Source organism: Mobula birostris, chromosome 25 (genome assembly GCF_030028105.1).
Source record: "Mobula birostris isolate sMobBir1 chromosome 25, sMobBir1.hap1, whole genome shotgun sequence".
NCBI classification, from domain to species: domain Eukaryota; kingdom Metazoa; phylum Chordata; class Chondrichthyes; order Myliobatiformes; family Myliobatidae; genus Mobula; species Mobula birostris.
The window spans coordinates 28,328,220-28,341,799 of record NC_092394.1 but is presented as its reverse complement, the minus strand read 5'-3'; the positions used below and the strand labels follow the sequence as shown (position 1 = coordinate 28,341,799).

The following is a 13,580-nucleotide window of genomic DNA, read 5'->3' as shown; positions in this document are numbered from 1 at the left end:
CACCCAGCACCTTGTTAGCAAATATGCTGTCACTGGGGAACAAGACTGATGGCCTAAGGGCAAGATTGCTGTATTGGAGGGAAATGAGGGGCCACAGGCTGTGTGCTTAGACCCCTGCTCTATTCACTCTATATTTATGACTGTGAGGCTAAGCACAGCTCCAATGCCATAGTTAAGTTTGCTGACAACACCATTGTCGATGGCTGAATCAAAGGTGTTGGTGAATCGGCAAACAGGAGGGAGATTGGAAATCTGGCAGAATGGTGCCACAACAACCTCTCACTCATTGTCAGCAAGACCAGGGAGCTGATTATTGACTTCAGGAGGAGGAATGAAGGTCCATGAGCCAGGCTTCATCAGGAGATGAGGTGGAAAGGGTCAGCAACGTTAAATTCCTCAGTGTTATCATTTCAGAGAACCTGTCTAGGTTCCAGCACGTAAGTACCATTAAGAAGAAAGCATAGCAGCGACTCTACTTTCTTAGAGGTTTGCGAAGATTTAGCATGTCATCTAAAACTTTGACAAACTCCTATAAATAGTCAGTGGAGAGTATATTGACTGGTTGCATCACAGCCTGGTATGGAAAAGCCATTGCTCTTGAAAGGAAAAGTCCACAGAAAGTAATGGATACAGTGCAGTACAGTCCAGTCCTTGCCCCCCATGGAGCACATCTATAAAGAGCAATGCCTTAAGACAAAATTATCCATCATCAAGGACCCCAAATATTGAGGCCATTCACTCTTCTCACTGCTGCCATCAGAAAGAAGATACAGGAGCCTCAGATCCCACACCAGCCAGTTCAGGAACTGTTATTATTTATTCCTCAACCATCCGGTTCTTGAACCAGAGGGGATAACATCACTCAACTTTACCTACCCATCATTGAACTGTTCCCAAAACCTAAGGACTCTTCATCTCATTTTTTTGATATTTATTGCTTTTTTTTCCCTCAGCTCAAGCTGGTAAAACCTGAGGTACAGGCATAGCCAACCAAATTTCTAAGCATAATTCTTAATTGCTATGAATTTTCAGACTATTCTAGTGGTGTTTAGTGTTGTGGCTTTCGGGAGATTTACATAAATATTGCTGTGTAGGCCTAACAGCTTAATGGTATTGTGTAACAATTTTGGGATGATACCAATTGTTTGGGGCACAGTACACCCTGTTCATGTTCTGTAGTCTTTCAATTTCTTCTTTTAATTCAGCACATTTCTGGAGTTTTTCATTTATTGATTTTTCTATGTTATGAGTGTTTGGAATGGCTATATCTATTAAATAAGTTATTCTTGCTTGTTTATCCTATAATATTATATCCAGATGGTTATTATGTATTGTCTTATCTATAATAATAGATTGGTCATAATGTAATTGTAGGACTCTAAAACTGGATCAGGTTTGTATTTATAGTCAGGTATGGGTGTTTTATGAGTTTATATTTTAAAGCAGGAGTTTGGTGAATGACATTTGCCACTTGATTGTGCCTAAGTAATAAGATTGCATTAAACTGCTGCAGGATCCTGTAACGTGTTGGATTGCTTCTGGTTTCTCTTGGAATTTTCTGCATTTGTCATCAACTTAGCACATTTGGTTTTTTATTATGTATATTTGATTTTTTTTTGTTTTAACCACCTGGTCCTGTGTTGCCAATGAACTGCTTCTCGTAAGTGGTCTCCAACTCTAAGCCAGGTGTTCAACACTTCTTTGTTGACATCCAGGCTGCTCAGATCATGGGCAGATGTTAATAATGATATTATTTTTTCTCTTTCTTTTCATAATCATATTTGCACAGTTTGTTGTCTTTTGCACATTGCTTGTTTGTCCGTCCTGTTGTGGTAGTCTTTCATTGGTTCTATTGTGTTTCTTATATGCACTGTGAATGCCTGCAAGAAAATGAATCTCAGGGTTGTGTATGGTGACATATATTTACTTTGACAATAAATTTATTTTGAACTTTGAATGTTTTTGGTTTGGTCTCACTTTGTGCTGTTTAGTTGAACAGGAAGGGTTGCATTTCATGTGAGGGCTCTGGGTCATAAATTATAAGATGATTGCAATTAGCCAAGGTTCAAGCACCTAATGCTGTACATTGAATCTGCTAAAAATTGCCAGTGTGATGATGCTGTGCCTGAATGGAATCAAGCCTGACAAAGCACCAAAAATAGGAGATTTGCCAACATTTATGGAGCTGTTTTATCGCAATGGTCAGTTGAATTTTAAAAACACGAAGAAACTATCATTGCTAATAGAAGTTGGTGAGAGATGCTGACTGATGAAATTCTAAGATATACACATTCAATAATTTGCATCTTGAAGATTAAAAGTTAGTTTTAATTGTCACATGTACTTCAAAGGGGAGGGGGGGAGGGAGGGAGAGAGGGAACGTCTACTCAGACCATGAGAGGCCTGCGTTGGGCATTTTCATGCCTTACAAGGCGCAGATTGGAAGTCTGTGTGGGGCGCCAATCGTCACACAGACTAGAGCAATGTGTGATTAAGTGCCTTGCTCAAGGACACAAACATGCCACAGTTGAGGCTCAAACTAGCGACCTTGAGATAACTAGACAAATGCCTTAACCACTTGGCCACGTGCCCAACATTTCAAAACATAGAGCGAACTGCATCGTTTCTGTCATAAATGTGCTGGGAGCAGGCCACAAGTGTCACTATGCTTCCAGCACCAACATGGCATCCTCACAACTTACTAACCCTAACCTGTACTTTCTTGGAATGTGGGAGGAAACTAGACCACCAAGAGGAAACCCATGCAAATACAGGGAGAAAGTACAAACTCCTTACAGACAGCAGCGGGAATTGAACCCTGAATGCTTGCGCTGTAACAGCGTTGCACTACTGTGCATCCCCTTGAAGAATGAAAATCTTGAAGGTTCGTTATGAAATTATAACGCAAGAATATTTTTAGTTATATCAATATTTTAGTAACCTTGTGCTAAGTTGAGGCTATGCACTGCTGTAAGGATCCATCATCATCTCTTATTGAGGTTTTCATTTATCATTAGCTCAACAATACCTTCCCTACATCTATTCTGCTCAGAACAGTTCTTCAATACAAATCTTTAACTGTGTAGACATGAACTTTAATCTTAAAATGAACTTATATCATTAATATTTTAATACAACCACCTGGACGTTAACTACTAGTTATGCATAAATTTCACTGATAATTCATAGCTCAAGCACAAATAGAATCATTATTGTAATTAAAATTGTACCGGAAAGCATTGTAGTGCATCAAGACAAGGGTACTCTTCGATATCACCTGTTTTTATATTAAAACAGGCACCATGCCTGGAACATCGAACTCTCCCATTTGAGAGAACTCCTAGATATGTAGAAAGATTTAAGACTATGTATAAGATTAGAAGATACATTGAGAAGCACGTTGAAAGCAAATTTTAATAACACATTGGACAACATTTAGGATTCATTTCAGAGAATAAAAATATACAAATCCAGGAATCCTCCCCCCCACCCTTCACCACTTCCTATCCGCTTTTCCTCTCTCATGATATCTCCTTGCCTGCCCATCACCTCCCTCTGGTGCTCCTCCCCAAAACCCCCACCTTTTTTTCTTTCTTCCATGGCCTTCTGTCTTTTTCACCAATCTACTTCTTAGCTCTTTGCTTCATCCCTCCCCCCCTCCAAGTTTCACCTATTGCCTGGCGTTTCTCTCTCCCCTCCCCCACCTTTCAAATCTACACCTCAGCTTTTTTCCCTCCAGTCCTGCCTAGTAGTGACACAAACAAAACAAAGGGTCCTACCTAATATTCCTTTCTCAGCCAGTATCATTTAAAAAAAAAGTTCAGTTCAGTAGGTGTTATGGATTCTTACTGAGAGTACGTATACATTGCTGTTGCTTACAGTGCTTTTTGACATGATAAATTGTAACGAAAACCATGTATTTTGACAAAATGAAGTACAACAGAAAAGCAAAACTGCATTTTCTTGGCAAAGGAGGCTCAGTTATTTCCTCATAGGGAAGATGCCTGAACACATTGCTGAGACTGGTGGTAGAGGCTAATACAGCAGGGACATTTGAAAGACTTTTGAATGGGCAAATGGAAAGAAGAAAAATGGTTGGTTATGGCCATGTTAGAGGAAAGGGTTAGATTGATCATAAACCAGGTTTAGAATTACCTGACACAACATCGTGGGCCAAAGGACCCATACTATGAGACATTGAAAAGTGCACCTGTGGCTCTTCCTAATTTGACAAAGAGAGCCAACTTTGGGTAGACTATATGAGCTGTGGAAATCATCACCAAAATCAGTAACTCATTACTCTAGGAAATTAGACAGTGATTGATTCCACATGTTAGATAATTAGCTTAATACTCTAAGTCTATCTAGTGTACTTGCCTCGTAGTTCATTTGTGCTGAGGAAGATGCACTGAATGATAATTACATGGCATACCAATAGCTCTTTCAGTCCAGGGAATGCAGCAGAGAAATTCATTACTGAGTTCCACTTATACATTTTCCTACTAGGGGTCTTCAGGAAGACAGTCTCATAGAAGTCCCTGAGTACAGTCAGGGATGATGGATGGGTATGATGTGAGTGGATCCATTTGGTATTGGTCACATGCCAAAGTGTGAGCACAAGGTAAATTAAGCAATTACTTCTCTAGATCATTACTACTGTACATGTTAACATTTTAAAATTACTGATCTTAAATAATGTGTATAAACATGCAACAATATGTGGCAATAATGAGTGAGTTTACATGTATGAAAAACAACATTTTACCTTTTACCAGTGGAGCTCCAGAATGAGTACACAAGTGCCCTATGGCACTAAATTCCCCACTGCTTTTGATAAGTAACAGCTTATGGTTTTCTACTTCAAATTCACGCATCCTGCATGCAACAGCAGATTAATTAAAGACAGGAAAGGTTTAATTCCACTCAAAAGAAAGAATATTAGACACCAGTAATTAACTCTCTTCTAGTTTAAATTTCTCTCCTATCTTCAAAATTAATTAAAATTTAGCATTTGTTGGCTGGAGACAGAGCTACTTTTGTAAAGAAACAAAGTTATGTAAAGTTATCATTTTTGTAAATGTATAACTGGACGCATGTTACAAAGGGAGATCATGGTTCAATGGTTCTGTTTAATATCAGAGAATGTATACAGCACAGACATCCTTGAAAAGCATGCACAAGCAGCATAATTACCTAACATCATCAGTAACCAGGACAAGATTGCTGCTCTCTGGTATTCTAATTTTGTACCTTGCAGTCAGATAATTAACTCTACTTAAATGCATATTTCTTGCTACCACTAAATTATGAACAACTAATACATTGCTTTCACCAAAAACCTAGAAGCAAATCTGATAATAAAGCTCAAAGCTTAATATTGATATATCCATTGGCAAATTAAGGTAAAGGGAGAATACCATGTCAATATTGAACCAAATGTAAAATTGAAGTCAGCGTTAATGAGAAGCTCTCCAATGCTAAGATACAAACTGGCATATTTTTCAAAGATGCAGGAGTGCATACCAAAGGAACAGACTAAAGCTCGGTGGACTCGCTGCTAAGGTTTTGTGGGGAAGGGTTACAATATGGAGTTTTGCTATCACTGAACTTTGAGAGGCTAGATGATTATGTAATAGCCTTTCTCATGGGTATATTTTTTAAAGAGGAAACATGAGTAGAATTGGTGCATTGTAGGAGGATGTATTAACTTGATGATGCGATGAAAGAGTAATTGCATTTCCTGTATATACCTTTAATAAATAATGTACATTTTGAAATTACAAAGTAAGTAACTTTAAAATGTAAACACAAGAAACAACAGATGCTGGAATCTGGAGCAACAAACATAAGTCTTGAAGAACTCAGCTGGTCAGATAGCATCTGTGGAAGGAAATGGACAGTGGACTTCTCACACCAAGACCATTCATCTGGCCCAGTCATGTGATGGCCTTGACCCAAAACCCTCAGTATTATTTCCACAATAGTAATTGAGTCCTATAGGTTATTGGGCAAACAACAGACCTTTGAGTAGAAACAGTAATATTTTGTCAACTGCAGTTATAAAAGATATGAGCACTTACTCTCCTTCATTCATCTCATCAACTGAACAAATCTCTTTCACAATTACAGACTCCTCTTTCTCTTTCGTCCCATGTGTATGCTTGGGAAATTTATTCTCTTGGCCATCAATAATAGGAAAATTAACTGTAGTGAGGAAAAAGAATAGGGGAAAAGAATTTTAAGCTCTTTCTTTTGTGAAATGACAGGCAGCCCAATACCGTCTCCAAGTTTGATTACATAAACTCAGAAATCCTTAGAACATTAGTCATAGGTCTTACTTTATAAACACTGCATTGTGAAAAATAATTTCAATAGTAATTATAGTCAAATATAAGAATCTACACTTCAAAATTAGCACAACATAACTTGGATCTGATTTATTTGTTTACAGATACAGAGATTCTTTTATCCTTGTTCAGCATTAAATCAGATCTTAAACGTGTGGATGAGGAGGTGGAGGGATGGGTTGGTGAGTTTGCTGATGACACAGGGGTTGGGGGTGTTGTGGATGGTATGGAAGGCTGTCGGAGGTTGCAGCGGGACATTGATGGGATGCGGGGCTGGGCTGGGGGGGGGTGGCAGATGTAGTTCGGCCCGGATGGGTGTGAGGTGGTTCATTTTGGTAGGTCAGGTGTGATGGCAGAGTGTAGTGTTGGTGGTGGGACTCTTGGCAGTGTGGAGTATCGGAGGGGTCTTGGGGTCTGAGTCCGTGGGACGCTCGGGGCTGCTGTGCAGGTTGGCTTTGTGGTTGAGGGGGCGTGCGGTGTATTGGCCTTCATGGGAGCCAAGAGGAGGTGTTGCAGCTGTGTGGGACACTGGTCGGACCCCACTTGGAGTGTTGTGCTCCGTTCTGGTCGCCTCGCTATAGGAGGAATGTGGGGGCCGTGGAGGGGGTGCAGAGGAGATTTACCGGGGGATGTTGCTTGGATTGGAGAGCGTGCCTTGTGAGAGTGGGTTGAGTGGACACGACCTTTTCTCCTTGGAGTGACGGAGGATGAGAGGTGGCCTGAGGGAAGTATGTGATATGATGAGAGGCGTTAATCGTGTGGATGGTCGGAGGCTTTTTCCCAGGGCTGGGATGGCTGGCGCGGGAGGGCGCAGTTTTGATATGCTTGGAGGTGGGTACAGGGGAGATGTCAGGGGTAAGTTTTTTGTGCGGAGACTGGTGGGTGCGTGGAGTGGGTGTCCGGCGGTGGTGGTGGAGTTGGATACGATAGAGTGTTTTAAGAGACTCCTGGATAGGTACATGGAGCTCAGAAAAACAGAGGGCTATGGGTAACACTGGGTAATTTCTAAGATAAGGACATGTTCGGCACAGCTTTGTGGGCCGAAGGGCTTGTATTGTGCTGTAGGTTTTCTATGTTTCTGTGTTTCTACGTGAGGTGAGAAAGTCAAGGAAAATTTCGTCATAATGCTATTAGTGTGGAAGCAGCACTGCAGCACAGAAAAGTAACGTCAGTTGACTGCCTTTTCAAGCTGTGACCAGCAAAGCTACAAACCAAATGTTGGAAGGGTGGACAAACCTAGGCAGCGCTTTCTCAGTTAGCAAGGATACGATGGACAATTGGCCTCCTTCTGCATTGTATAAGGGATGTTAAAGTGTTTTGTTAGGAAACCTTAACTAAGCCCCCCAATAGCTGGGATGGCAGGATAGTTTATTTTGTTAAAGCAGATATTAAAATATTCAATCTTGTAACTCAATTTTAAAAAGTGCAGAAATGTCCCAAATGCCATCAGTTATGTTCACACTCACATTGATCGGTTTAGGAGTTGTTTCTGAACCTTAAATTATGCTGCCTTTGAGAACAGTCAAGACTGATGAAAATTGTTTTAACAGTCAGTGCCAGAGAACATCATCTACAATTTTTTGACAGAATCAAGTTTATTATCACTGAAATAAGTCATGAAATTTGTTGTTTTGCGGCAGCAGAACAGTTCAGTACATAAAAATTACTATGTTGCTATAAGAAATATTTTAAAAAGTAATGCAAATAGAGAGCAAAAAGTAAGGTATGTTCATGGTCCATTCAGGAATCTGATGGCAGATGAGAAGAAGCTGTTCCTAAAATGTTGAGTCCAGTTCTTCTGTAGTGGAATAGAATATCTGTTTATAAATGAAGCTGTGTTTGGATTGCGACTACAAATCTCTAAAACAAAATGAATATAGAAGCTAAACACTTACTAAAATGTATTCACTAAATGACCATGAAAGCAAAAGCAATTAAACTTCAGTTTTACTCAGTCTGAAAACTATTTCTTCTCTAAATATAAATTGTTTATTATAAACACAATTCCAGAAGGAAAAGTTCAAGTTTCCCCTTAAAACACATCCAATAAAGGTAGCTCTATAGATACATTCCAAGAATAAACCTGTAATTTGATATACACGGATACACTGCCTTAATACTTAAATCTTTGTTAAAAATGTTGTTTAAATCTAAACCAACATGCATATTTTAAGGATTTTTGCTAATTTTATTAAATAAGGAAAAGCTTATATTAGTCTTTAGAAAAATATTACAACAAATTTGGAGTTTAAATGATCTGTTACCACTGTTAATTTTACTTATTTTTAAATGAATATCAAGTTTCAGTCAAACCAGCGAAACATTGTTCAAAAGATACTACAAAGTTCTACAACACCTCGAAAGTGGTCCGAATAACCAAAACAAAACACAACGTTAAGCATAAAGATACACAAGTAGCAATGACACAATTATAATATTTCATATTTAGAGATTTTTTATGCATATCTGTTTAATTTTTGCTTTTCATTTAAGTATGATAAACAGAAAATCCAGAGAATTCAGTCTACGGCCACTCCTAGCTCCGGACCTTATCTGTAGTGTATTATCTGCGACCTCCTTATGCAAACTATAATCAAATATTTCATTTTAATAGAACAATTAACCGCTGATAATAATTGTAAATTCTATTTCCGTTCATCTGAAATGCTCTTCAATCTAGGAGCAAATACGAATCAGTTCATTTCTCCTTAAACAATATGGTGATAATACATAACATACATTATACTTTTTACTCAAGAAGTTAACCATTCAAGTTTATCTTACTACCCATTCATGATATTCTGTTCATCTTGAAACAACACAATATAAGATTCTTGATTATACCGTGTGAAATACATCTTTGCTCATAACGTTAACGAGGAACAAGTTTTCCGAACACATGAATACACTTTTATAGCGGCGTTTAGTACCTGATCTAGATTTGCCTACCCCCATCCTGGGAGGGTGAACCTCAGACAGCCACAGCGACGGAAGATGCCGAGCCACGGGAAAGCGAGCCTGGAAGGGAAGCAACCGGTTAGCGGCTCTGAGCATCGAACGGTTTGCCGAGCCAACGTCAGCAGAGTCCACGGTAAACAATCGGCGCCTGTCGCCAGGGAACAGCCCCGGCCCTCCCCGACCCGCCCCGCCTGATGTCACTAGCTGTCACCACCGACTGCGTACTGAGATGCAGAGATCCCGCAGTTACTCATTTCAGAGAATCGTGCAAAACTTGTTCTTTATCGTGAAACAGGACAGTACAGCAGGAACGCAATCTTTAGCCCTCGATGTCTGGGCTGAATATGAGGCCAAGCCAAACTCGTCCTATCTGCCTACAACGGTCTGCACCCATCTATTCCTGTCTCTTTATGAGTCTGTCTAAATCCACATAAAACGCTGTGGTATCTCATTCCACAACTTACCATGGCAGAACAATCCAGGTAATTATACATGATAATCGCTGGTGAACGCAGCAGGCCAGGCAGCATCTACAGGAAGAGGTACAGTCGACGTTTGGGGCCCGAGACCCTTCTTCAGGACTAACTGAAAGAAGAGCTAGTAAGAGATTTGGAAGTGGGAGGGGAGGGGGAGATCCGAAATGATAGAGAAAACAGGAGGGGAAGGATGAAGCCAAGAGCTGGGAAGCTCCTGTCCCATGATCCTCTCATATCCCTTTTGCCAATCAACTTTCCAGCTCTTGGCTCCATCCCTCCCCCTCCTATCTTCTCCTATCATTTGGGATCTCCCCCTCCCCCTCCCACTTTCAAATCTCTTACTGGCTCTTCCTTCAGTTAGTCCTGACAAAGGGTCTGGGCCCGAAACGTCAGCTGTATCTCTTCCCATAGATGCTGCCTGGCCTGCTGCGTTCACCAGCAATTTTTATGTGTGTTGCTTGAATTTCCAGCGTCTGTAGATTTCCTCGTGTCCAGGTAATTATAACTCTCTGTGTAAAAAAATTGCCTTGTAAATCTTTACCCCTTTCCCTTTAAATCTCTGCCCTTCAGTATTGGAAAAAATACTATCTGCCCTGAAGCAGCCCCTTCAGAACCTGATGAAGGTTCTTGCCCTGGAATGCCCATTGTTTATTTCCCTCCATAGATGCTGCCTGACCTCCTGAATTCCTCCAGCACTGTCTCATGGCGGGCATTATCTGACCTTCACCCTCCCCTGTAGGCGCAGGATTCTTCTTTGTGGGGAAGAAAGACAGTTCACTGCACCCCTGCATTGACTACTGGGGCCTAAATAGCATAACCATAAAGAATAAGTATCCACTGCCCCTTATCAACTCTGCTTTCGAACCACTTCACGAAGCCACAATCTCCTCCAATTTGGACCTACGAAGTGCCTACCATCTACCTAAGGGAGGGAGATGAGTGGAGAACAGCGTTTAACACCCCTCTTGGTCACTTTGAATACCTGGTCATGACTTTCGGTCTCACCAATGCCCCCGCCGTCTTCCAAGCCCTGATCAACGATGTCCTTAGGGACTCTATTAACTGTTTTGTTTTTGTTTATTTGGACAACATCTTAATCCTCTCCAGCGGTCTTCAGGAACACACCCACCACGTCCGTCAAGTTCTGCAGAGGCTTTGGTAGAACAAACTATTCATGAAGGCTGAGAAGTGAGAGTTTCATATCCCTTCTGTCAGTTTCTTAGGGTACATCATCGAGAGCGGGTGAGTGAGAGTGGATCCCGAAAAGATCTGGGTGGTGGCGGAGTGGCCAAAATCCACAACACTCAAGCAACTCCAGCGATTTCTGGGGTTTACAAACTTTTATCATTACTTCATCAGGGATTACTGCCAGGTGGCAGCACCCCTTACTCGACTCACCTCACCTACAACCCCTTTTCACTGGGACCCCGAAGTGGACTCAGCCTTCTCGGAGCTGAAGAGGCGTTTCACCTCTGTTCCCATCCTGGTCCAACCAGACCCCTCTCACCAATTCATTGTGGAAGTCGACGCCTCTGACTCTGGAGTGGGAGTGGCCCTCTCCCAACGTTCCCGCCCTGACCAAAACCTTCATCCCTGTGCCTTCTTTTCTCGCCGGCTTTCCCCCGCTGAATGGAACTACTACATAGGGAACCGGGAGTTACTGGCCATCAAACTGGCTTTGGAGGAATGGAGGCACTGGCTGGAGGGAGCGGAACATCCATTTATCATCTGGACAGATCACAAGAACCTCGCATATATTCAAACCGCCAAACGCCTGAATTCCCGCCAAGCCCGTTGGGCATTATTTTTTGGCCATTTCAGATTCACACTCACCTATGGTTTCGGGGTCCAAGAACGGGAAGCCCAATGCTCTCTCCCGTCAATACGTTTCTGAGGACGGCCTTCCCAACCCCAAGACCATCCTTCCACCATCCTGTGTAGTGGGTGCCCTCACCTGGAAGATCGAATCCATAGACAAAGAGGCCCAGTGGACTCAACCTGACCCAGGTAACGGACCCTCTAATCGCTTCTTTGTGCCTGATTCTGTTCAGTCTCAGGTTCTCCAGTGGGGGCACACGTCTCGTTTCGCCTGCCATCCCGGAATCAATTGGACTCTGTCCCTTCTGAAGAGACATTTCTGGTGGCCCTCCATAGACGCTGACACCCGTTCCTTCGTCTCTGCCTGTTCTGTTTGTGCCCACGGAAAAGCTGCTAACAATCCGTCCTCCTGGAGCACCCATCTCCTTTAGGTCAAGTACGCCCACAACTCCCTGGTCAGCACTGCCACCAGAATGTCTCCCTTCGAATGCTCCCTCGGTTACCAACCCCCTCTGTTTCCCGCACATGAAGATGACATTGCTGTGCCTTCTGTTCAGGCCCATGTCCACCAGTGCCACAAGATCTGGAAGGATGCACGTGCGGCCCTGCTCCGCTCAGCCGACCGCAACCGGAGGATTGCGGATCACCATTGAATTCCTGCACCAAATTATTGGCCTGGGCAGAAAGTTTGGCTCTCATCGAAAGATATCACCCTCAAGAATGAACCCAAGAAACCTACCCCTCACTACCTGGGACCATTCGAGATTGAGAGTGTCATCAACCCCTCGGTGGTCAGACTCAAATTGCCCGGATCTATGCATATTCATCCTACATTCCACCTCTCCCAGTTGAAACCTGTATCTGTGAGCCCTTTGTGCCCTCCTGCCGAAGCCCCTCCACCCGCCCGGATCATTGACGACCACCCAGCATACACCGTCCAGCAAATACTGGATGTGCGCTGCCGAGGCAGAGGCCTCCGCTACCTGGTCGATTGGAAGGGATATGGCCCGGAAGAATGCTCCTGGATTCCCCGCTCCTTCATCCTGGACCCTTCCCTCATCCATGATTTCCATCCAGACAATCCGAACAAGCCTGGTTGTTTGCCTGGAGACTCCCGTTTTGTGGGGGGGGGGGGGGGGGGTATTGTCACAGTCCCGATCGTTAATTCCCTATTTTCTCCTAATTTCCCTTTGATTGTGCCACAGTTCCGACCATTAATTTCCCAATTGCTCCTAATTCTCTTTGATGATGACACACCTGGTTTCCATCAGGACCTGCAGCATAAGAACCGCAGCTTTACAACCACTAGTAGCCAGATAGTTGGTTTTGCCTGTGTGATGATTAACGTTTCCCAGCCACTTAGGACCGTGTGTTCTAGGTTTTGCTCCAGTTTCGGGGTTTACCTATGAAAACCTGTCTCTCCGTGTCAAGATCCCTCCTGTTTGCCGTCCAACGTTCACGTCCGCGTAAGCATCCTAACTCAATCCCCGTGCCTGTGTCCTGCACTTGGGTTCACTTCATTTGCTCCTCGCAACACCTTTGTATCTCTATCACACCTATTTCATAATTGTATATGCTTCCATCAAGTCACCTCATTGAAAACTTAAGTGCATTCAGCAGTTGGATCTAAACCAGTCTCCTTGAAGCATGGGGAAGTAATGATGTAATTGTTGCATTTTTTGCAGCAACAGTTTATGATGTCTGCAGTAAAAAAAAACTAACAAGTTTTTCCTTTTCTTTCTTTATTCCTCTCTGCCCCACCTTTCATTTTCAGATCAATTAACTCAAGAAAAACCTGACTGCAAACACAAGAAAGCCTGCAGATGCTGGAAATCCAAAGCAACACACACAAGATGCTGGGGGAACACAGCAGGTCAGGCAGTTTCTATGGAAAAGAGTAAATAATCGACGTTTCGGGCTGAGACCCTTCTTCAGAACTTCAGAACCCTTCTTGAGAGCTTTTTAGCATTGCACGCTGCAG

General features: G+C 42.5%; 1 protein-coding gene across 2 annotated transcripts in view; it reads right to left on the bottom strand.

Annotated features, from left to right (window-relative positions):
• LOC140187672 (apoptosis-inducing factor 3-like) overlaps window positions 1-9,469 on the bottom strand; it is a 57,062-nt gene extending 47,593 nt beyond the window's left edge. For both annotated transcript variants that reach the window (XM_072243199.1, XM_072243200.1), the window contains exons 1-4: window positions 9,278-9,469; window positions 6,081-6,204; window positions 4,766-4,875; window positions 3,231-3,340 (exon numbers count right to left, since the gene is read on the bottom strand). In XM_072243199.1, coding sequence (XP_072099300.1) covers window positions 3,231-3,340; window positions 4,766-4,875; window positions 6,081-6,204; window positions 9,278-9,401 — 468 coding nt within the window. In that variant the 5' untranslated portion in view covers window positions 9,402-9,469. The remainder of the gene's footprint in view (window positions 1-3,230; window positions 3,341-4,765; window positions 4,876-6,080; window positions 6,205-9,277) is intronic.
• Between the last annotated feature and the right edge of the window lie 4,111 nt (window positions 9,470-13,580).